The 25,460-nt window shown below is 35.7% G+C and overlaps 3 protein-coding genes across 12 annotated transcripts in view; 2 read left to right on the top strand and 1 right to left on the bottom strand.

Moving 5' to 3' along the window:
* The window catches only part of vipr1b (vasoactive intestinal peptide receptor 1b), a 738,286-nt gene that overhangs the window by 113,136 nt on the left and 599,690 nt on the right, over nt 1-25,460 (top strand). The gene's annotated exons all lie outside the window — the stretch shown is intronic.
* The window catches only part of spice1 (spindle and centriole associated protein 1), a 38,453-nt gene that overhangs the window by 5,128 nt on the left and 7,865 nt on the right, over nt 1-25,460 (top strand). For 2 of the 3 annotated variants that reach the window (XM_087308565.1, XM_087308566.1), the window contains 10 exons: nt 20,133-20,249; nt 20,336-20,383; nt 20,457-20,603; nt 22,638-22,740; nt 22,826-22,944; nt 23,021-23,103; nt 23,190-23,296; nt 23,392-23,511; nt 24,954-25,225; nt 25,307-25,438. In XM_087308565.1, coding sequence (XP_087164691.1) covers nt 20,157-20,249; nt 20,336-20,383; nt 20,457-20,603; nt 22,638-22,740; nt 22,826-22,944; nt 23,021-23,103; nt 23,190-23,296; nt 23,392-23,511; nt 24,954-25,225; nt 25,307-25,438 — 1,224 coding nt within the window. In that variant the 5' untranslated portion in view covers nt 20,133-20,156. 3 annotated transcript variants of the gene reach the window in all.
* Nucleotides 737-17,641, bottom strand: shisa2b (shisa family member 2b). Of its 4 annotated transcripts, none has more exons than XR_015524931.1 (3): nt 16,695-17,641; nt 2,282-3,777; nt 737-2,048 (listed from the first exon to the last, which is right to left on the bottom strand). XR_015524931.1 is itself a non-coding variant. In XM_087309534.1 (2 exons), the coding sequence occupies exons 1-2, from the start codon at nt 16,996-16,998 to the stop codon at nt 3,197-3,199; spliced, it is 885 nt and encodes a 294-aa protein (XP_087165660.1). In that variant the 5' UTR covers nt 16,999-17,641; the 3' UTR covers nt 737-3,196. The 4 variants fall into 4 exon arrangements, 1 of the variants encoding a protein (XP_087165660.1); XR_015524932.1 differs by having other exon boundaries at nt 737-2,372; nt 2,608-3,777; XR_015524933.1 differs by having other exon boundaries at nt 737-2,416; nt 2,660-3,777.

The raw sequence follows: 25,460 nt of genomic DNA, 5'->3' as shown, positions 1-25,460 counted from the left end.
GAATGAAAGTTCTATGATTATTTACTGAACATCAATGTTGAACTGAAATTAAAGCACACATTGCCTAAAATTAACAATCGCGTAACTCCCTACGTGGTAGGAAAAGTAAACGAAAAAATCGAGCTGGAAAAATTAGATCAATTATAGGTTCTGAATGTTGATTTCAATTACTCTTCGATAAATCGCCCAGCCCTACTGTGCAATCTCTGACTTTTAAAGGCGTACTATAAGTTACTAAACCTAAAACCATCTAGTTGTAATTTTGTAACTTAAGTTAAAATAAACATTTGACGGATCATGATAAAAACATTTATATATCAGCTAGAAACAGTCATTTTTATAGTGTCATAAAAACTAAAATGTAAATTAATATAAACCAGACATATTTAAAAAAAAAAAGTATATTCCACTTATATTTAACATATATAATATATATATTAGTTTTTTTTATTTGAGGTATTTTAGTATTATGCATACTGTAACTATGTACTGTTATAATATTTAATAATAATTTGAATCAATATTTATAAATAATTTAGAATATTTTTTAAGTGTTTATATATTACATTTTAATTTTTAACTTGCCTTGAATGTGCTTATAATTTGTGATTAATTTACTGTCTCTTTACCTTTCATTTCTTAGGTTAAAAAATTTCTATCATTTTTTTTTTGTAAATTTATTTTTATAAATTTTTTTACATTTACAATTTTTTTTTACATTTCTATTTAGTGTTCATTTATTTGTTGTGCTATTTTAATTTAGGTTTTTTAAACATTTTTCATTTAGCTGTCATTTTTCTTTTCTATTTTTGATTTTCACCACAACTTTATATTTAATTTCTGTTTCATTTTAGTTAACAAACACTTTTAATAGTTTTACACTCAAAAAAGGATTTTGATGCTTGTTCAAACTACTTGTATAAAGGATCCGCAACAACAAAATTCTTGAGATCTTTTTAAGTCAACTTAGTTGTTGTATATTTAATCCACTTAAACTTGTTAGGTTAACTTAATTGATTTGTGTTGGGACAATATAAATACATTTTGTGCAACCCTGCATTTTTTTACAGTGAAATTAACAGTAACAAGACCGACTTTCAATGTATAGAAAAAAACCAGACACTTTTAAAACAACATCTTTTGTGTCCCACAGATGAAAAGAAAATCACAGCAAAAACAACCTTTTAACTTCCAAAACTCATACAGGCTGTTTATTTTAAATCTGCCGACATCTAATTTGATTGTGATTGTTCTGCCTGCTTCTAAGTTTAAAAAGTTCAGAGGGGCGCCGGCCTTTTGCTGAAGGAGTCTGGGACTTTTCTTTCCTCGCTAAACTGCCACCATTGAGCGTGCTGAAAGAAACCCACTCCAAATGAAATGCCCTGGAACCCTTTTGCTACTCCTCGAGTGTACCTTATGCTAACAGAAGGGGAGGAAAAGTGGCACACAAACACAGTCCTTTCACAAGGCAGAGACTTAGTGAAGGGGAACAGTTTGGCAGACGGTTTTTTACTGCGTAATTGACTCTGGTGCTTTCAGAAGACCGCTGATCTCAGCGACACACACCTTTGCACATCGCTTTCCCAAACACAGGGCCTATATTTTTGTATATTTTCTTTTACAATCCTTGACAATGTGATATCAGCTTTCAGTTGTGTAGAATGTAAATGTGTGTGTATGTGAAAATGTGAGTGTGTTGCAGTAGGTGGAGCGTCACAGTCTGTGTCCTGTGTTCACTTCATTAGAGTTTAAGCATCCAACAGGGAGCCAGGACTGTTTTTCACATTACAGCACCTGCGATTCCCATTACATACAACATATAGTGCACTACCCACACACACACACATTCACGTACAGCATCTCATAAAGCAACACATCTATACAGTCACGCATACAGCACACATGCACGGTTATACAACACATACTGTATATACATCGCATATGTACAAGTACACGCTTCTTTTAGCACTTTTCAAGGCATTGAATACGCATTTTTTTGAGTTGAGCATTCTTATGTAACCCACCAGTCGTACTGCACCCATCCCGTTCTGAGCTGGGATCGAGCCAGTGACTCTTTGTATAGGAGTTGGTTGCTCTAACAAGGAGGCTAAAGACCATAGCTGCTAGTGACTGTTGCTAAAGCACCTTTTGAGGTCAGAGGAGTGAGGTTTACCTGCATTGCACTTTGCTAGCTGGCCTCTGTCACAATCACCCCCCTAAACCTCACTCCCATCCCGGATGACCCCCCAAATGTAACCTATCGGTCCTACTGCACCCATACCGTTCTGAGCTGGGATCAAACCAGTGATTCTTTTATGGGAGTCGGTTGCTCTAACAAGGAGGCTAAAGACCATGGCTCCTAGCGTCTGTCACTAGAGCACCCTTTGAGGACAGAGTAAGGTTTACCTGCATAGCACTTTACTAGCTGGCCTCCATTAAATGTACCCCCCTAAACCTAACTCCAATCCGAGACAAGCCCCCACATGTGATCCATCGGTCTAACTGCACCCATCACGTACTGAGGTGGGATCGAACCGGTGATTCTTTGTATGGTAGTCGGTTGCTCTAACAAGGAGGCTAAAGACCATGGCCCCTAGCCTCTGTCACTAGAGCACCCTTTGAGGTCAGAGGAGTGAGGTTTACCTCCATAGCACTTTACTAGCTGGCCTCCGTTACACTTATAGTTATTGAAATTTGCCATGTTTATTATACTGTAGATGATTTACCTTTGCACCTTTTTCAAATTCTCATGTCTTCATATTTTTTTAATAGAAATAACTTCTCTGCGTCTTTCAACGTCATCTTGTTTGATGATGTGCTCATCTGTGCAAGGGGTGGGGCAACCTGTCAATCACATAAGATCATCCAATAGCAAGCCACCATCATCCACTCAATTCCCAGAGAACAAAACCAAGCCCCGTCCAACATTTCCTCTTGTTTGAGAAGCCATTTCACTTGGAAGTTTGCCACATTACGAAAACAAAGGCGATTTCCAAGATCTTTCATTGCGGGTCAACTTTAAGTACTGTGTTCTTTACATCACACAAAAAACTACATGTAAGATTAAGCACCAGTATGAGTCTCATTTGTGTGGCACAAGCCAACAATGACTCATCTTGGGACCTGAACTGATCTTTCGTGTGTTCCTCTTGCAATTTAAATTCAGACATGTCTCCTACAAAGGTCCCATTGGGTTTCACATGGTAACCGGAGGGTGTTTGTGATCCCCGGTTATACTTGCCACACTAGCCACACTGGTTGGTGGAGGGAACGGAGACTGTAACGGCCGGTAGCCTGCTTGAGTGGGGTCTAAAAAGGCCGCAGCCGGAGCTACCGGGTGGGCGAAACCGATGTATTGAGGATGCAGGAACTGGCCTTGATGAGGAAGAATTTGAGTGGCCTGCTGACAATTTAGTACTGAGAAGTTGGTGGGCATGTTTACATACACACTGGCATCTGGCGGAAGGCAACAGGATGCCTGGGCTCGCAGCAGAGGAGCTGGAGTGGGACGGGGAGCGGCAGGAGGAGCTGAAGAGCTGGAGGAAGTGGCTGTGCTGGACTGGCGGGACGACGAGCCTCGAGAGGTGCCAGTGCTGGCCATCATGGGAATCGTCTCCAGGACGCGGGCGCTGCTTGATGCTCCTCCTGAACCGCCGCCTGATGTAGGCTCCTGTTTGGGACGCAGACAGCGGCAACAGCATACAGCAACAACAGAGCCCACCAGAACGAATGCCACAAAAACTGAACCGACGATCAGAAAGGGCACGTAGATGGGTACTGCAGAGGGAAAGCAAAAAGAAAATGGAGTTTTGTTAATTTATCGCATAAATAAATTGTATTTTTCATAAGAATATGTTTGCCTGAGCACTACCATGTTGTTTTCTCCTGGTAACAACTTGTCAGCTCAAACACATTTCTACCACTTGTATTTAGATTTTTTTCGAGACATTTTGTTTTATTTCATCATCACACGCTACATCACTTTCACAGGAGTGCTTAGTGCAATACATACATAAAGGAACACTACACTTTTTGAAGATAGGCTCATTTTACAAGTCCCCTAGAGTAAACAGTTAGGTTTTAACATTTTTAACATTCAACTGATCTCCATGTCTGCTGGGAGCTTAGCTTAGCATAAATCATTGAGTTGGATTAGACTATTAGCATCTCACTCAAAAATTCAAAAAATCAGTTTTGACTATTTTCCTATTTAGGCTGCAAATTTTTGTAGTTTATCTACATCTATATCTATCTATCTATATCTTGTACTAAGGCATATGGGAAATTTTCTAGGCTGATATGGATCTAAACCAGGGATGCCCAAACTTTTTCTTATAAATGGCCGAAAACCAAACTTGATTAGCCAGTGGCCCAAAGTGAATATAGTTACTATGCGTAATTTCCTTATTTATTTAATAATATTTTAAATAACAAAAAAAACATTTCTTTATATTAACTTATACAATATATATTTTTTACATTTTATAATGAACTTATTACAGTAAAAACAATCTCATTTATAACAGAATGGAGTTACACTAGTTTTTGCCTTGATTTGCTCGCTGATGTCTTCTTCATGGTCTTCTATCCAACGAGTGACAGTATTTACTTTTTAAAATGTTTACTCAGCAATAAAACATTCATTCATTCATTCATTTTCTTTTCGGCTTAGTCCCTTATTAACTTATTAACCGCCAACTTCTACAGCATATGTTTTATGCAGCGGATGCCCTTCAAGCCACAACCCTTAACTGGGAAAAGCAATAAAACAAACAAACAAAAAATTTTATGTCAAACTAGAAATGACAATCTCTGTTAAAGGCATTCTCCCTAACCCACTCCTCAGATTAGATGGTGGGCCAAATCATGGGTTACAATGGGCCAACTTTGGCCCGTGGGCCCTACTTTGGGCATCTCTGCTCTAAACTATACTCTCAATCTGATGTAATAATCAAGGATTACTAGCAGGTTTGCTGCTGTACCCTGAGTGCAGCAGGCGCAAGGATATTATGCAGCGTTGAGACTATTTTTAAGTCCTGCATAATATTAAGGAGAGTTACGACAGACTTGGAGATTGGCTGAATGGATTCATAAATGATGAAACTGAACTATTTATCTCTAGGGACATATAAAAATAGCCTACTGCAAAAAAAGTGGAGTATTCCTTTAATACTGAACAAACCCAAGTTACGCAGCTTATGAGAATACAGGAAAGTAAGCAAGCAAGTGAAAAGAATGTTGATGGACTACGATTTTGACTGTAATTAGAGTGTTTTGGTTCAACGCAGTGTTGTATGACTACCTTGTTTTTGTGAGCTTTCTCACAACACTTCCCATAACTTTCTCATGTTTGCTCAGTAGGCAGAATGTTTGTACACATTTGACCACATTAGTTTACTCTACAGAATAATCCGGTCTAATGCACTTTCCACTACCTCTGGAAGTGGATTTAAGTAGACAAGCTCAAAATGTTTTAGACCCTGCTTACACCGGTATTTGGAAACCTCACTTGTGAATAGATTGACAAAATCAGCAGTTCTAAATAGGATCCTAAATAGTCCAAGCAGGCACACAACGTCGTAAGATGTTAATTTCAGGTTAGATTCAGGTTGTGATGTCAGGTGACTAAAATTCAGTGTTCAGTAGACCAACATCATTTGACAATGATATTTGGTTGATTTTTGGTTGTGTTGGAAAGTGACCAAATTCCAACATCGAGCAAACATCTTACACCCCATTCACACAGGGCATCAACAACAGTGCTTCCCATTAACTTTGAATGGGTGACGTCAAGCGTTGCCGAACTGCACTGTGGATCCGTCTGCGCCGCGTTAGTGGCATTGCTCACTGCAGAAGTTGGGACTTTATCAAATTTTCAAGCGCCAACGAAAGTGCCAGCCAATCAGATCGTTGTATGTAAATACACCAGCTCAGACAGTAGCCGATTGTGGACTAATTTCATTGGCTGACGCTGCTATGACTATCACGTCAGCCCCAACTTCAGACACACCCTCTGTCAAGCGTTAACGCTGAAGCCCGTGTGAATCGGGCGTTAAACCAACATCCTATTGACGTCAAATACAGACATTTATTTGTCAGAAAAATCCCATGTCTGATAGATGTCATAGTGATAACGTGCACATAACATCAAGGTGTACCATCATTAAATGTTGATATTTGGTTAATTTTAGGTTGGACGTTGGGTTCTAACGTCAACTCAATTTTCATTTCCAAACAAAATGCAACGTCCCCTTTACGTTGGTGTACAATGTCAATCTGACATCATGTTGACGTCTTGTGTCTGCTGGGGTAGTTTTTAGGTGCGTTGTTGATGTTTCTGAATGAGTTCTATAGTGATTGTTGATTTGTACTCATTTGTAATGATTGTTTATTTTGTACATGTGTGTGTTTTTATCACATTTGTGATCATTAGTCACAGTCTAGAGCAACTAGGAGGTTGTTTGTTCACCCAAATATAACCACATATTTTGTTTTGCCCACTTTATCATCAGGTGAATATCAGGTCAGTTAGAAAGTAATCTCTTCAACAAACAAGCAGCAAGATGTCAGCTATCATTCATAAAGTTTTTTTTTATGTGTTGCATGTAAGACAACCTTCATAATGTATTTAGGCCATCCAGCTGCATTCACTGCCATTGATATTAGAAAGTATAAAATTACAGTCTGTATCTGGCCTCCCTAATGACGAAAATAGAGAAAAGTGCTGGGTAGCAGGACTGGGGGAGTTTTGTTTGTGTATAGCCCTTGAGCTATGTTTTTCTTCTCTTTAGAAAGCATGTATCCTTTTCAAACTCCAGTAGCATCTGAAACAATTACTTCCACTGCCACAAGCAAGACTAGGATATCAGTAGTGGCTTGAGCTTAATGTAACTTCGACACCCTTAAAATGAAGAGTACTTTTGGAAGCCTGAAGCAACGCAGAAACCTGTTGACGTATTATACAATGCTGCATGCATGTGTGACTTTAAATACGAGAACTGAACGCTCACATGCTCACAGATGGGTAGCCCACGTGAGATGAAGGGATTTGGAAAATGAAAGACGAGATGTTGCACCATTGACTTGTCCCCAGGGGTCCGGGGCCCCTCATTAACACTTATTAAGACAGTTTTGATCTGCTCTAATCTCCTGCAATCGGTGGTGACCGCACTGCCCTTGCTGCCTGATCGTGTGCTTGGGTTTTTAGACAGGTAACTCTGCATTAAAAGCAACCTTTAAAGCTTAATTAGACATCTAATTCGGCCGGAGGAGGCTTTCCGCATTTCACTTTGTTGTATCTGGTCAGGATCTCTCGCCCTGTATAATTGAGCTGAATCAAATCATGCGTAATAGTCATGCAAATTGGCTTTTGTTTTTAATATAGGTGCACTTACAGAGCTGTAACCTGAAAACACAGCCTCTGTTCAGCGATTTATTATAACAATATTAAATCAAGGACATGATTGCTGCGCAGAATGACAGGGGAGTCATTTTCACAGGAGCTCTTTTGTGCTTTGGTGGTTATTACTATTACAGCGGAATTTCTGAGTAAATGACCTGAATTTTGGCAAGCTTTGAGTTTGCGTGCATGTTTTCAAAATCAGTCCGTTTTTGGCAGTTGAAACACCCTTTTTTTACAGTACAAACGTGTGTGGAAAAACAATAGAGAATCTGTTATACTACAGGTTATTCGATAGATTTATTGCTCCCGAGTGACATTACACTTTTTATATTTCAAAGTGTCATATGAGATGGAAGGTGACACCATTTTTCAATAGCTTTAATAGTTGAATCATGTAGAATATGTAGTTTTATGTGTCTTTCAGAGGTTTGGTTTGATTAAAGTGAACTTTGGTGGGATTGCTCTGTTAGTGTGGTTCATTTATTTATTGTAATGACACCGGGACAATTATTGCTCACGCTTATCTGCAGTGTTTTCTTCGTGACATTTTTTGTCATTGATGATCAAGTGATTTTCATAAAAAAACATTAGATGGTGCTAAACAGAAATACCTCGGTATAGGGATGGGTACCAAAACTTGGTATCCGTGCCAAAATATAAAAAAACAAAGTATCGATAAGCTCTGACGTTAACGGTTCTGCTATCGGTACTGGTGAATTATTGCTGAATAAACATTACTTACAATAGCAAAATTTAAATTACCAACCTTTTCTAATTTGCGATATTCGGCTGCACAGTTGGCGATCTTACATGAGAAATTCTCATGTTTTCGCGCAATAGTACAACGGCGAGCACGTCAAGTATGAAAGCCTTCACAGTTCTTGGCTGTGCGTGCAAGCTCAGCGGAGGCTCGCACTAAGCGCACAACAAAAATCGCGACACAGACTCACACAGCTTGTAAGCCTGGTGAAGAGAACCAAACTGATTGTATTTCCCATGTGAACAGCAACAATGCAACAAAGTTGTTTTCTTGTATAAGCAGAAATGAAAGCAATCTGGCAAAGCATCTTTTAAAAGATTTTTTAACTGCAGAGAGCACAATAAACCAAGAAAGATCGTAAAGTCTGCCAGAGACAAACATATTGATATTTCTCCAGAAGAAAAAAAAGTTTAAAAACTGAGAGTCATTTTTCTTCCAGCCATTGTACATTCTTTTACAAGATTTTTTTAATTTATTTGTTTTACAATTATTAATTTTTGCTTTATTTTACATCAAAAATGTAAGTAATTCTGTTAATTTTTTTATATTTTTTATTTTAAAAAAACCCATACAAAATGTACCAATAAGAGAACTGTTAAAGTACCAAACCGATAAGTGGCATCGATAAAAGTAGTAATACCATTGAAACCTTAATGATACCCATCCCTTCCTCTGTATTTGCTGGTATGTAATTATCACATAATCCTTTTCTATTTAACCTTCTTCACTACAGCGAAGTTTGGGAAAAAATCCATGAAAAAAATCTATCAAAGAACAATAAAGTTGCCATCAAATCCAAATTTACTCTTCTCATTTGTAAAGTGTTTCATGTAATACAACCTTTATGATGTATTTAGGCTATCCAGCTGCATTCACAGCCATTGATATTAGAAAGTATAATATTACAGTATGTATCTGGCCTCTCCAATGACGAAAATAGAGAAAATTTTGGTTAGTGTGGTTCATTTATTTATTTATTGTAATGACACCGGGACAATCGTATTGCTTACGATTATCTGCAGCATTTTTTTCGGGAAATTTTTCGAAGTGATTTTCATTAGCATTGAACAAAGTGGACATACAAAGTCTGTCCCCAATATTAGATGGTGCTAAACAGATATACCCCAGTATTAGCTGGTATGTATTTATCACATAATCCTTTACCATTTCTGTTTAACCTTCTACACTACAGCAAGGTTTGGGGTAAAATCCATGAAAAATAGCAATAAAAAGCCATGAAAGAACATTAACGTCACCATCAAATCCAAATTTACTCTTCTTATTTGTATAGTGTTGTCACAATACTGGAATAAGTTACCAATTGCTACTGGAGTTTTAAAAACGTCCAATTTTTGAGCTCTGTTGAGGGTAGATTCTGCTCCATGGCTTTGTTGCTGTTCATCAAGATGACGACAAGGTTTGTTTGAGCCCGGATCGACCAGGGCTCCTTATTATATGTATATATAATTCCGTTGTAATCTCTCGGCTCGTCGGCTGTGTATTTTTAACATTGCGGGTTTTTGTTTTCATTCTGGCTTGTTGCGTAAGCGAATGACGTATCTCTGTAAACCAATAGCGTCAGCTGCGCATCTAGCTCCGCCTTTTGGTACCCCTCTCGTGTTTGTACCCTTTCGAAAGGGTGCTGAAAAAGTGGTATGGTACGGTTTGGTTTGGTACGCCTTTTGTAAACGGCCTTAAAAGCGCACTGTACCGTACCACTCAGTTGAAACGGGCCATAAGCAGTCCGCTGATGAATTTGAAACGCTCTATTGGTCCTGTATCAGTGTTTACACTCAGTAAACAGCGATACGTTTGGTGAACTGATGACCTTCAAGGCCAATCACAGTCATTTCTGTTGAGCATGTGAACCCAATGGCAAATCAGCTGTGTTTAAGAACGTGCTCAATAGTGCTTAAATGTTAGCGGGAAATGTACGTTTTATCATTTCAGTATCGTGCAACCCTTTATTTGTATACATATATAGTAGATTTGTTATAAACAATGTATCTGTGCATTTCTTTAATTTGTAAAAATTAATTTGCCTTTAAACTTAAAACTTCCCCTTCAAATGACTTATCGACTTCCTAGTCACATGGATTTCCTTTAGGGCAGGGCTATTAGTGCATGTCTCCTTTCTGCTCTGAATTTGTCCATTTGTCAATCTTCCTTCATTTCGTTTCCAATTTCCATCTTTAAGCAATTAATCTGCTTCTTAAAGAACAAAATCATGCATTGGCTGCATTTTTTCCTCATTTCAGGACTGTATCAAGTAGATGCATGTCATGATAGCAGAAAAAGAATTATCTCAATTTCCATTTAATGGCAACATTAAGTGAAATAAAACTCAGCATCGAATCCTATTTTATCTGCAATTTGTGTGCTCAGCATGACAGTTCATGCTTGAGCTTCCCCAAGTCATGCTTTTCTGTAACTTTAGCAGCTCATGGCACGTGAACCGAAGCACTCATTGGTTGGTTGTTTTCAATGTCGATATGCATGCTTATATTAGCACCCTTTGTTTATGGGTCTTCATTTATCATTTTCTTTCTGCTTAGTTCCTTATTTATCAGGGGTTGCGATAGCGGAATGAATCGCCAACTATTCCGGCATATGTTTTACGCAATTTTTTTGCTTCTCAAATAATGAAATCATGCACTGCCCTACATTTTTTTCTCATTTAAGGACTGTATCAAGTAGATGCATGTCATGAAAGCAGAATCTTAACTTCTGTTTAATGGCGACTTTATGTGATCTAAAACTCACTATTGAATCCTATTTTATCTGCAATTTGTGTGCCCAGCATGACTGTTTATGCTTGAGTTTTACCAAGTCATGTTTTTCTTTAACTCCAGCAGCTCATGGCACCTGAACAAAAGCACTCATTGATTGGCTATTTTCCATGTCAATATGCACGCTCACATTAGCACCCTTTGTTTAGTCACGAGGCATTAAATGTCAGCAATAGTCATCCCGGTGTGCACAAGTATGGTGCTGCCAACTGTTATCTCTGTGCACACAAAATAGGTTCCTTGACCACTGAAATATGGGTCTTCATTCATTCATTTTCTTTTGGGTTAGTCAAGGGGTGTCCAAAATCGGTCCTGGAGGGCCGGTGTCCTGCATATTTTAGTTCCAACCCAAAATAAACACACCTGAACCAGCTAATCAAGCTCTTTCTGGGTATACTAGAAACTTCCAGGGAGGTGAGTTGAAAGAAGTTGGGCCTCCAGGACCTAGTTTGGACACCTCTGGCTTAGTCCCTTATTTATTCAGGTTCACCACAGTAGAATAAACCGTCAACTATTCTGGGATGGCATATGTTTTACCCAGCAGATGTCCTTCCATCCACAACCCAGTACTGGGCAACACCCATACACTCTCACATTCACACACTACAGCCAATTGAGGTAACCCAATTCACCTATCACGCATGTAATTAGACTTTATGGGAAACCGGAGCACCTGGAGGAAACCCACGCAAACACGATGAGAACATGAAAACTCCAACTGGCCCAGCTGGGATTCAAACCAGCGATCATTTTGCTATGAGGCGACAGTGTCACCCACTGAGCCACCGTGCCGCCCAAATATGGGTCTAAGTTAACTTTAAATAAACTTTAGTGCTGTTTGGCTGAAATATGTATACATTACAGGATGTAATGGGACTAAATTTATCATATTCTTTTTGACTACAGGCCAAATGAACCAAGAGAACCGAACAAGAAGTGAACATGCACGTTAAATCGAACACATTAGATAAAATAACATAAACTTTTGAGCTACTATATTTTCATTGTACACGAATCAAGAATGTTACTAATGGACTTAGTAAATGTAACAGTGAAGTTCACTGCCAATCCTGGATGATAGCAAGGCCCCCCTTTCATGTCCTTAAAAGGTTTGGGGCCCCTTAACATGAATTCACACCTGTTGCATTATTGTCCAAATGGAGCCAAGTCTTCAACTGCCAGACAGGCTCTGTCAAAGCTCATGCCCACATGCTGGAGCAGACCACCATTTCCTTTAGCTTTTCAGATTTGCATCATTAGAAGTGTCTGAAAACCTTTTAAAACATTGTCAGCCATATTTAGAACAAGAATAGTTTAATGCCATTTTATTAGAATGATAGTTTGAAATTAATTTAAGTGTGTTTTATTCATTTGTTTTAATCATTCATAATAAAAGTCGTTATTTATAATGCGAGCAGGTCAGTACAAATACGGTTTCATTTTTAGCTAAATATGTAAATATTACACTAAATCACCATTATGTTTATCATCAATCATCAATCAATCATTCCAATTATTTGGAAACATTAAAAGAAATGTATTTTGCAATTAATATGTTTGTTGCCATATGCATTAACTGTTTTACTTTTCCAATGTTGTTAATGGGAGATTAACTTTTATTTTTATTTTATTTTAATTGCAATTTTAGAACACAGAACATACAAGGGCAATAACATAACATTAAATTGACATCAAAATAAATACAATAAAAAGGAAAGAAAGAAAAGAAATTACAATTATTCAAAGACAAGATTTAAGGCTTTAAGATAACTAACAGTTCTTTTTGCTTTGGTGTTTTTTGTTTCGTTTATCGTACATAATGACCTATTTCTATTTCACTGCCCATTTACATTTATGAATAAAAAAATCCACATATAACGAGCAAATTAACAAAATACCACATTTTGAAGTGGACTGTATTCTCTTAAAAAATAAAACATCTTTTTTCTTTAAATTCCAATGCAATATCTATACTTTGCTTAGCAAAAAAAAAAAAGATCACACCAAAACAATTGTGTATAAAATACAATCATAAAATAAATGAACAATAAAGAAGAAATCTTTATTATTACAAAAAGCACATTTTAAATCAACATCTTTACAAAATTTTGCAATTACCTGTTTTATAGGATAAATACGATGAACAATTTTAAATGATACCTCTCTAATTTTATTTGTCAGTTGACATTTTGAAATTATGTTCTCCAAAAACCAATGGCTAAAGGAACACTGACAGTCCAGCAAATCATTCTAAGATGACATTATTTAAACATATATTTATACCTTCCAATTTAAAAATAAAACCTAAGTTTGTATTTTGAACTATATAATTTTCTAATTATTTCTTAAGCTCAGAGGGTATATCATTAATAACCATCATATACTATTTGACAGGTATATAAAGGAGATTAACATTCATTGTGACAACTTATCTCATATTTGTTAAATAACCTTAAGGCTTAGTAACATTTTGAAAAGACTGATACATTTTTAGAGTTGTGTAAGTATGTGCCTATTAGAAACTGAAATATTAAAACTCCTCTTAGGAAATATTTACTAACTGGAATAATAATTGTGACTGCTTGCTCCGGTGTTCCCACATTTCTTCCAGTTCAGCTGAAGAGACTCCAGTAGAATTAAAGGTTTTTGAACTTGCACAAAGGCAGAGGAAATGATGCAGTATTGAGGCTTATTTTATGAACGAGGCTGTCAGCACATCACAACAAGGATCCGGTCAAGTCTGAACTTGATCTTCGTGGGTAACCGGACGACTGGAGTTTGCGCGCACTAATTTCTGGCGGAGCGCATGCTTTACTGTGCTTGGACAAACAGCAGCTATTTATATCTGTGCCCGGTACAATTTGCCATTTGTGAGTGAGTGGACGGTTGGGTGCCAATTTGGATGCTAATTTAACTGCAGCTGTCAAAACCTGGATAGCAATGACATTTAACCCTTATACTTTCAGATGAGAATCGCAAGAAACTGAATGATTCAGATTTCAATGATTCCAGTAACTGATTCTTTCAGTACTTTTGAAGAAGCCAGACATATAACTTGTATGTAATTCCAAAATGTGTATGCCACAAACATAGTAAATAAAAAAAAAAAAAAAAAAAAATATATATATATATATATATATATATATATATATATATATATATATATATATATATATATATACACATACATACACACACACACACACACACACACACACATATATATATATATATATATATATATATATATATATATATATATATATATATATATATATATATATAGATATATATATACACATACATTTAAGTCAATTTATTTAAAATTGAATTTAGTACAAATAGAACAGCACTTTATGAAAACATCCACATTGTACAGGTTTATTCTTCAAAATATATATATTTTTTGTTTTAACAGTAGATAGGAAAACATACACTATGGCTGTAAATAGCTACTGGTTAATAACATTCTTCAAAATATCTTTTGTTTTTTAACAGTATGCGAAAAACACACTGGATGTAAATAACTGCTGGTTTTCAACATTTTTCAAAATATATTTTTTGTGTTTTTTAACAGTAGATAGAAATGAGGGGTAAGAGAATTATGAAATCCTTTATACTTCTTGCAACAAAAGCCATAAATATGCATAATAAAATCTACTAAATAAGTGGTTTATTTTGAGCTGGAAATGAAGAAATGATCAGCTCACTGTTTAGTCAGTGAATTCTGATTAATTTAGTTAACTACTCCAAATGATTCAAAGGTTATTCAGTAAAACATCCTGTTCCCTAGAATAGTTAATTCAGTAAGAACTGAATGTAAATGAGAGGCTTAAACTGATCCTTGAAAATAAACAACCACACAACAAGAAACTTAAGCATTTTTGTAACCTGCTTTGGGCACTATAGCTTAACCCAGCTTTTTCATTTAGTGGAGCATTTATCTACAATGCCTGAGGGAAGGAAGACCGATTTATTCGAGCTGATATGTACTTATTTATTGAAACAAGCTCATAATTTGCATATTTAACTACACCCAATATGTGGTTCATTTCAAATTGGAAGTGTGAAAATGATCAACTTGCTGTTTGATCCTGATTTAGATTCAAGAAAAGACCCTGTTCATCATTTGTTTGGGATTTTTTTTTTATACCACATCAATTATTTTTTTAAACTAATAAATCACAATGTATGAAGGAACACTCAGAATTAAGAGGGTCAATATTTACTTGCATTTAATATTAGTTATTTTAATAAAACGTATCTTTTTTTTCTGTTCACCCACACAGTATGGGTCATTTAGAGTCTGAGATGGCAGAACTGTCATTGTCAAAATAGACTAGCTGGTCAGACAGTAAGTCCAACTATCTCAGTAACCAGTAGAATTAGTGAGACGTGATTCACAACAAGAGCTGAACAACCCAACAACAATAAACTTGGGAGTTTTTGTAGCCTAATTTGGGCATGAAGCCTAACCCAACTTCAGAATTTAGCAGAACTTTAAACACAATGACGAAGGGAAATGATGCAGATTTAAATGGGTTTATATTTGCAAGCTAGGCCAGTAGGCATACTTGTTATATAAAAAATTACAATATACAGCAACAAATTCAAAATGTGCATCTTATTAAAGCCACTCACTAAAGTGTCCACTACATTGAGGTCAAGTTGGTTTTATATTAGCACATTCTGACTTTCTCCTTAATAATTTAATTTCACAAAAATATTCTTAGCAAATTCTAAGCAGTAAAATCATAGTAGTTTAATATTAGAAGCTAATGACTATCAAGGTACAACTTTGTTCACAGTCAATTAAATAGTGCTAATATTGTTTTCAAATAATAATTGCATAGGATTTCAGACTATTGAATATTCAAAGTACCATGGTAAACAACATAGGGACCATGTCACAGCTTGTCACGGAATTAATGTGTTAATATAAAACCAACCATACCATAATATATTTATGATTGTGAATTGCATTATGGGATGATTTCTGACAATTATTGACATTTTAATAGTTTAAAATAATATAATGTATAAGGAATAATATAGAGAGAAATAACTCTGTAAAATAACAGAAAATATACTGACAGTTTATTACCAGAGATTTACAGCATACTATACAACACCATCCCAGACAATACACCACTGTAAACTATTAAAAATGTCAATAAAAGTCACTTTTCCAACTTTTTAAGGATAAAAGTTGTCAGAAGAAAGATCAAGGTTTCATAATGTGATTCGAAAGCATAAATAACAATAAAATAAAAACATCAAAATACGGAAAACTGTTAACTTATGGATATTTCTTACAGTGTAGTTGAAAATAATGAAATTGTATACTCCATTGTTTGAGTCGATTATTTAACAACTACTCACTGATTCGAAAGTGAGTCACTAAAAGAGGCTTCATTTGTAGAAGAATAGTGGAATCTAAACAATCTTATATCGGGTCTTGTAAACAAACAGACAAACAAAATGACCCTTATGGGGTTTTGTAACCTCATTTAGACGAAATTCAACCCAACTTTCTGTTGTTTGTTTTTTTTCTTCACAAAAGCCTGAGGCAAACAACTGGGTCGATATATGTTACACACTGCTGCTGCTCTACAAGTTATTGAATTAAACCATTTAAACTTAACCGCTGTACAATTCGATTACACAGTAATTGCCTAATTTGTTTCAGACAGAGGCAGTGGCTGTAGCAGAACACAGCGCATTGTAGCCTACTCCAGCTTACCTGCTCCAGAGTTTTTGTCGTCCTTGCTGCCAGTGTTGGTTTCTTGTGTCTGCTTGTCGTTATCACATGTGCCCTGGTCCAGCCGAGCTTCTGTGCTGGAGCAGCAGTATCTGAGCTCGCATTTCCCACAGCAGATGATGGCATCGGGGGTGTCGAAGCGCTCCGGGCACTGAAAGCCGTCTTTCCACACGCCCTGGGCATCATGCCACCCGTGACAATACTCTCCGCTCGCCTTCACGTTCATGACGATCAAAAGTGTCAACACCACCGTGACGGCCATCGGGAATCCCGTGCATCCCCGCATCGTGTCACAAACCACTAAAATACCTCAGGTTTTGGTCTAGACCTGATAAGTTAATGGCTCGGTAAATAAATCTAATAGAACGAGGAGACGCTATAAAAAGGAACCCAACTAACAACTTTGGCAATGTCATTGGGCAGAGAAATTCCGAGGATAATTCAATAGATCCAGTAGAATGGCTCCAGACAAGTATCCACTGTTTATCCCAGCCGTCACAAGACTTCCAGTAGCTTTGTTTCGGATTGACAAATGTGAAAACGCATAAAAGCCATGCGGGATGAGTTTTCGAGCACATGAAGCATGAATTCAGAATATTCCATATTCCTGGGAGAAACTTTGCATCCTCATGTCGCCTCTGCTCAAATGTCTTCCCTTGAGATATATAGTGAACAACAAACACTGACTTCACTTGTAATCCACACGTTCGTTTCCTCTCGTTTTTACAAACCAGTCAAGGAAGTTTTTCCACATTAATCCATATCATGCGACTTTCTGTAGAAGTTTTTGGGAGGTTCGGCTCATTAATATTCAAGTGAGCACTCGACTGCAACAACTCATTTCCAAAAGAGTGCGCGAAGTCAGCTGTCAACATCTCAAGCAGACCGGCAGTGCACATTTGGCATTGATAGACTGAGAACGACCCACTGACAACTCTCCTTCATTCAGGGGTAGTGGAAGCCCACCCGTCAGGCAGCGCATGCGCAGTGCTGTGTCTAGGAGCTCGACTTTTTGCCTCTCCGCCTGTTGCGCAGTGCAAACAAGTGTCATTGTATGTTGGCGGGGGCCCATGGGCGTTTGAGGAGCGGCTTCTGTGCGATGGGTGTTTAGCGGTGCCCGTGGGGATCTGCCTGAGCACAAAAGAGACGGAAACGCCGCATTGTAATGCATTTAGCTTGCCGGTGGCTCACATCCATTAGAGCCTTCAATTAGGGCTAAAAGATCCGCTTGTGTGAATAAAAGGGCACAATCAACAGCAAACTGACAGAAAAAAGTTACATTGATTCTCTAAATATATAGCCTATAATTTAACCCAGAATATAGCCTATCATATAAAGTAGGAGAGCATGCAGTGCTCAGCATAGGCTATTTGAGAACACGCTATTTTAAAAATGAATATTTTATCAATTTCTCAATGTATTTTGTTGCATTTAAACAACAGATTAAACGGATATTTATTCAAATAATATTTTAGTCACCAAACATATTTAGAAATGAAAGATGATACAATTAAATTCAAGCTAAATATATAAAAAAAAATACAACAATAACATTTCAACAAAATTGTTTAAATTTTTTTTGGCTTTTTGCTTCTCTTGACTTTTCCTATATTTTAAATTTGTATTCAATATTTTTCCACAACATATAGGCCTATGGGTGTACTAGTTTTTGGACCGTTGTCGTAAGTTTTTTTTTACATAAGCTCCAGATTTGGCTTCAGTGCTGACTAATCTAATGTAGCCTATATGCACAAATATAATATTATAGCTTCATATCAAAAAATGAATTTAAAAGATAGATTTGTGGGGGTGTACTTATATTTGCGAAGCACTGTATATAAAATAAACATGCCACACTCAAATATTATAGGTCTGTATATTAAAAATGTTATAGCTTATTAATCGGCCACTATCAACCGCAAACTGAGAAATAAAATGTCAGCTATTAAACTTAGTTAAGGTTTTGTACAATAATCAAACTAAAGGGTTGAATAAAAACAGGACACTTTAAACAGTAAACAGACATAATGGAGGTTTTTATGAGCTATCACAAATAATAATAGTATTAATTATAGATATTGTATAATGAAAAAATTACAACAAATAGAACAATGTTTATTTTATTAATATAATAACACACGTGTAAATTGACAAACGTCATAAAATAAATGATAACAATAACGATGCCCTTTTAGCTTTGTGTCAGTATCATATTGAATAATATAACATGCTTTATCATCAATTAAAAGCTTGCAGTAAAAGCGCTTTATTCAGAGTGTGATGAGTGTATTTTCGATTGTACACAAGACAACTGAAGAGCGCATGGTTGGAAATCTTGCAGAAATGTGGTGAACTCAATGGAAACGACGTAACTTTTAGTTCGACAGCGCTCTCTGGTGGATTATTACGGAATGATTTTGTCTTTTATTGTTTGTGGACAAGTACGTTTTTTAAAAAAAACAAAAAAACATAAAAAGATAATTTAGCAAAACTTTATTTAGCATATTTCCAAAAAAAAAAAAAAAAAAAAATATATATATATATATATATATATATATATATATATATATATATATATATATATATATATATAGATATATAGATATATATATATACATATATATATATATTTTTTTTTATTTATTGTTTGTGGACAAGTACGTTATTTAAAAAAAAAAAAAACATAAAAAGATAATTTAGCAAAACTTTATTTAGCATATTTCCAAATATTTAAAAAAAAAAATATATATATATATATATATATATATATAATGAGAATCATAATTGACAAACGTAACCACCAAAGGTGAGGACTTTTATTTTGAACTCTAGTCCCTTGTAGCGGTGCTTTTAAACTTGTCCAGATCAACGCTTCGCTTCCTCCTGTTACTAACAGCACAAACAAAAACAAACGGTAAAGTCTCACTCTATTGTTTTTCCTGTCATTTTCATTTAAAGTAAGAATAAATATATATTTATCATCAGTACAGTCTCAGTTTCTGTCAGTTATTGTGAATAACACGATAAGCTAACAGTTAGCCAGGCTGAGCTTAATTAATGTACCGATCATAATCTATAGCATTTGACTTGAATTTAGCATGTAACAGTTAACATGCTAAATAAACTATTAACTGTTACAAAAAAAAAATTATTGCATTATAACTGAACATGTTATTTGTCACATTGATTACCAGTTGTATAACTAGTTTACTACTATAACGTTAGTGAAATGTAAGAAAAACATTGGGTAAATTGTGGTTACTATAGTTTAACTAACGTTGCAGTAATGTTTTTTTGCTTACTTGTACCGTAAACTTGTGTTCTGCACAGAAAGCTATTAGTCTTCAAATGCAAAGTTTATTGTTAGATCAGAATGTTCCATTCTTTGCCCATAATTGTATTGTTTTTGTTTTTTTCTAGGTGATACCCCTGTCTGTTACTGAGATGTCTTTAGTGCGCATAAACCGTCCTTTCTATTGTGCTGGTAAAAGACCCATACGAACCAGAAAAGTGTCTGCACCAAAGAAAGAATGGGTGGTGAGTAAAGAATGTGATAAACTGTATAAGTTAAATTCATTTCTACAAGTAGTGCCTCATCATTTCTATTTTATTTTATTCTTTAGAGCACAGTCAATGATCTTTCAGTGCACAAAGCCACACCAGAGGAGCTGGTAAGATGTTTATATTTTTTTTTCATGTATTTGGCCATAGTGTATTTTTAGCCAGGTATTGATCTGCTTTCAGGCTCGACGTCATGAGATGCACAGGTCTCAGAACAGAGTTGTTGCACAGTGGGAGTTAAAAGAAAAGACTCTAACACGTAGACGGAGGAAGAACCAGCCCCTGAGTCCTCCAGGACTTGATAGAGCCAGGCGAGACATCATCAGAGAGGTGAGTAAGGATTGCATTTGCCCTACAAAATTAGGCTTGTTATAACAGGGTTTCTGCAGGGTCTTTAAAAGTGTTAAATCTCAAAATCCAAATTTTAGGCCTTAAAAAGTCTCAAATTTACCGAAATATTGTGTTGTTGATCTTACATCTTTTTTTAAACATGTCTTAATTTTTCTCTGTTCATGTATTTTTACCAAATTTGGCAACAACAAAAAAACATACAATCACCAGCAATCATCCCAATAAAAATTTTAACTTTTTATTTAAAAAGGTAATGTTTTTACTCTATCATAATGGTTTATTTATTTTACTTGCAGTAACATTTGTTTAAAAGTTCTCCGTGTATTTACTGCTAAGGACACCGACCTGGACAGATAGTTTTGCATAGATTTAGTTTACCATAGTTTTAAAAACTTTTAAAACATATGTTCATTTTTTAAAAATTATTTAAAAGAAAGTTTATGTTGGAAAAACAGTGTATGGATACAAGTAGATCTTGCTTGTTTTTACACAATAATTAAAATATTTAGTTTAGAAACAAAATGCTAAATATTTTTATTTTTTATGATTAATGTATTGTTTTATTAATACATGTTTTCAATTATATTATTTTTTTGGTAGGGCAAATAAAAATATTTTCCATCTTGCCCATTTGAAAAATTCCTTAGCGTTTAGCCCTTTATGGGTCTAAAACTTCATTCATGATGGTCTTAAAATTGTCCTAAAAAGTCTTAAATTTAACCTGCAGAAACCCTGTATAACTAAAGCTGGCAGGATCATCATCACTGTATCATAATTGGTTACATTTAAGGGTGTTTATTAAGATAGGATCAAACTTATAATTCCTATATTTTATATAAAAATAATACATATATTGAGCGAGGAATAGGCTATAAGCGCATATATATATATATATATATATATATATATATATATATATATATATATATATATATATATATATATACTTTTTTATATAAAATATAGGAATTATAAGTTTGATCCTATCCTAATAAGCGCCCTTAAAAAATTTTACGTAGTTATTAATTGTCTGCAAGCATCAGTGCTCATTGAGATTAAAATAAGATTAAAAAAACAAACATATTAAAAATAAGATTAAAAAAAATATTGTTATAGCAACCTATGTGACTGCTTTGGGAAATAACACTCGTCGTAGACGTCACAGGATGACTGATCGTGAAGGAACGTGTAGTCTGGCACATTTGCTACCCACGACACGTCATGATTTTATCAAGATAAAAAATTGCATAATCTGACATAGTGGCTTTCGTAAAAAAAAAAAAAACGTGTAATCTGACCGGGGCACTGTAGGAGCTCTGATATTGTAGAATATCGCACGGCTATCAGCCAATCACATTTGAGAACCAGACAGAACTGTTGTGTGTGTGTGTGTATATATATATATATATATATATATATATATATATATATATATTGTTAATCTCAAAAGTACACATTATCTGACTATTAATTAATACTAATGCTATTTTGGGGTTTCTGCCTGGATTTTACCTACCCAAATTCTTAAGCTTTCCAAATCCACATGCAGAGATGTAAATGCAAAAGTTTGGTATTATAAAAAAAAACAACCTTAAAATTGTCATAAAACACTGTTGAAAGTGATTAAAATAATTGTAAATGTTGTCTGTTTTATAATAAAACCCTCCAAAAAAAGAGGCGCTTTGTTTTTTTTGTTTTTTTGTAAACTAAAATTTAAATGTGTACCTTTTTAGGTTCTGTGTGATCCAGGTTGCAGTAATTAATTTAGGTGATTCCTGCACATGTCAGTAATCTTAGGAAAAAAAGAAAAATGTCTTTATCATAATCTATGCTAAATGTTATTTTATTCCAACTGATGAGAGAATAGAAACACTTATGGGGTATTGAGCCACAGTACGGACCTTTTAAAATGTAAAAAAAAATGTGGAAGTAAGTGACGTCAGGGACCCGGTACTGGGTTCGCTGAGTTTAGGAGGATCTGGAGAGTCTTACTAACATCATCTGTTTGTTCAGGTGTTTTCAGATCACTGTCAGCTGCAGGATGTCATTGCGCGATCAGACAGAGCTTTGGCTGTAGTGAAAGACCTTTTTGGCGATGCACCTCGTAGACGCACAGGTAGTCAATAATTGTGTTGTAGAAACAAGCATGCAAAAATGTATTATGTTCATGTGCAAGCTCATAAGTTAAGATTGTGTTATAGGATTCCCCAGCATTACCGTGGCACCTGACTGTGACTCTGATTCTGAGCTTCCTGTTCATCAAAAACCTGATCCTCCAACACAGCTGTCATTGCTCAGCCAGTCTATGATGGATCAGCAGGTATGGCCACACTAGCACCATCTACATTTTTCACCCTGTTAAAAACAATTCTCAAATAATGAAGCCTAATTTGTAGGCCCTCAATGAGCTGGAGGAGCATGAAGAAGAATGTGATGAAGTCCAGGATGCTTCTGTGCACCTCAAATCTGTGATGCACAGGTGTGAAAGACTCTTCATTTTTTCTCTGCACTGCACACAATTTATAATAAATTTTGATGGTGTTGTTTTAAAATGTTTGTCTTCAGGAAAAGAAATAAATGTAGACCAAAGTCTTTTCCAAGAGGCTCAGATAATCATGAGCAAGATCTACCCCAGAAACCATGCACTACAGGAGTCAGAGAAGACTACGCAGGTAATAAAGACATCAGTGTATTTATCTCAATGCAAGTTAAACAAGAAATCAATATTATATGTATATTTTTTTTCTTTTCTTTTTTTCTTTTCTAGCCCTCAATGCTACAGTGGCTGTAGAACAGCTCAAATCTAGACAGACTCATCCGGGTGTTAACCAGTCTACCTCATTTGTCAACCAGTTTCTAAACCCAGAGCCTGCTTCCTCTCAACACGGTAACTAGGTTTTTTTATTTAAAAAAATATAATTTTATAGACCCCACCCCATCCCCTGCTAAAACAAAAAGATATGGGAGAAAGGTTCAATTATACATTTTAAATAAAATAAATAAATAAATGTATGTAGAAAAAAGAGAAAAATACAAAATAACAAATACAATAATTTATAAGTATAAAGGTTGGGAAGGAGAAAATTATACCTTTTCAAAATCATCCTCCAGTTTTTGTGTATCATTAAAAGTAAGTAATACATTGTTACAGCTTTTAAAAAGAAAAAGAATTTCCCTTCTGGTTTTTTGTGTTAGGCTTTATTTTTGTCCAAGAATAATTCTTAGCCACCCTGAGATCAAAGTGGGGTATGGTTAGGTATGGTATGGTTGGGTAACAATATTGTGCTGAGCAAGCACTGATGCAAAGGCCACCCAGATCTCCTGTTAGTTATTCAGAAGTCATCGCTGAGACTGAAAACCTAAGAATTATGAATCTTTTTGAAAGAGTCATCTAATTTGATTTTGAGAAACATATGAAGTTTCAGGACCAATGTTTGCATTTTTCAAATATTTCTGGAATAACTAATTTAAACCCATAATAAATTAATTACAAGTTTTTAAAAATGTGTTGGAAAAACTTGAAATATTGAAATAATATTTCTGGAATTTATATATTTCAATGATTTTAGGACCACTCGCACCAAGCAAAAAATAACTATAAAGATAACTATAACAATGAAGATAAAATTCCAAAAATTATAGTCAATTTAAAACAATAGTAGAGTTGAGATAATTGCTATTATAATCAGAGAAATTATATTGTTGGGATCACTTTCAGAAAGATTTTTCTCAGCATAATAAATGACAAAACAGACAGCCCTTCAGAATTCATTTAAATAGAAAGGGCTTGTGCAATTTAAAGCTACAGATGGCATTGTAGAGGAGAAGCTCTGCTTGAAGTAAAGCCTTTTTTCCAAAATTATTTAAAGATAATGACTGTCTAGAAAACAGTTGGTTATATCGTGGGACGGGATGATACAAAAAAATACATGGAAGCTGTTCAAGCCAGGCTAGCAAATTAAAGTATAAAAATAAAAGTAGTTCAGGTATTCAGGATAGCTTCCGCATCGTTGTGTTATTTTTTTATTCTACTACATTGAGTGTGGTCTCTTAACTTCAGAGTTGGATGATTTAGATTACATGAGCTGGTGTAATGCGCTAGAAGTGTAGCACACTAAGGACATCTGCTGGTCACAGGTGGGTAGTGCACAAAAAAGCATGAACTTAATAAGCAGATAATTTGCCATTATCCTCAGGGTGAATGGTCCTTTACAGTCTAAGAAAGATATGCTTTACCGACCATTTATATTTCATAAACCGTCTTCATGACATAAGTAGTGCATAAACAACGGAACTTTTTATCAATATTCAAACCTTGTTTTTACCCAGGTGTTAAGAACAGGTCAGTTCAAGCCAGCAGAGGGCGCTCAGCACATACATCTGCTATGAACAGCTCAGGGTTACACTCTCTGGCAGGAAACCAGTCTAGTCTGGAGCTTCTGCAGAGCATGCTTGAGCAGGTGGAGACTGAGCTGGACTCTCTAGACAAGCAGAATCCTCAAAGCTCAGAAACCAGACCTCAGCAGCAAAGACCAGGCCTCACTGGCTTTTCTGTGGCTCTACTGACAACACTCAGGCGTCTGACCAGCCATATCAAAAAAGTGAGGGCTCATGTGAGTGCTTTTCCAATCTATTTTTTTTTACTTGATCATTACTTTATTGGCAACATCATGTGCTCACAGAGAGACGAGGAGTCTTTGAGGGAGACACGGGAGAGAAGAAGGCTTGAAGACGAGGTAAAGGAGCAGCGAGCTCTGATTGATGCGCTGACTGTGGAGACGCTCACGCTAAGAGAGGAGAGCGCCGCCCTGCAGGTGAGCTGTTTTGTCCAGATTG

Source organism: Danio rerio, chromosome 24, assembly GCF_052040795.2.
Source record: "Danio rerio strain M-AB ecotype USA chromosome 24, GRCz13ab, whole genome shotgun sequence".
Taxonomy (NCBI): domain Eukaryota; kingdom Metazoa; phylum Chordata; class Actinopteri; order Cypriniformes; family Danionidae; genus Danio; species Danio rerio.
The sequence above is the reverse complement of the archived record's forward strand: the minus strand, read 5'-3'. Positions and strand labels throughout refer to the sequence as shown.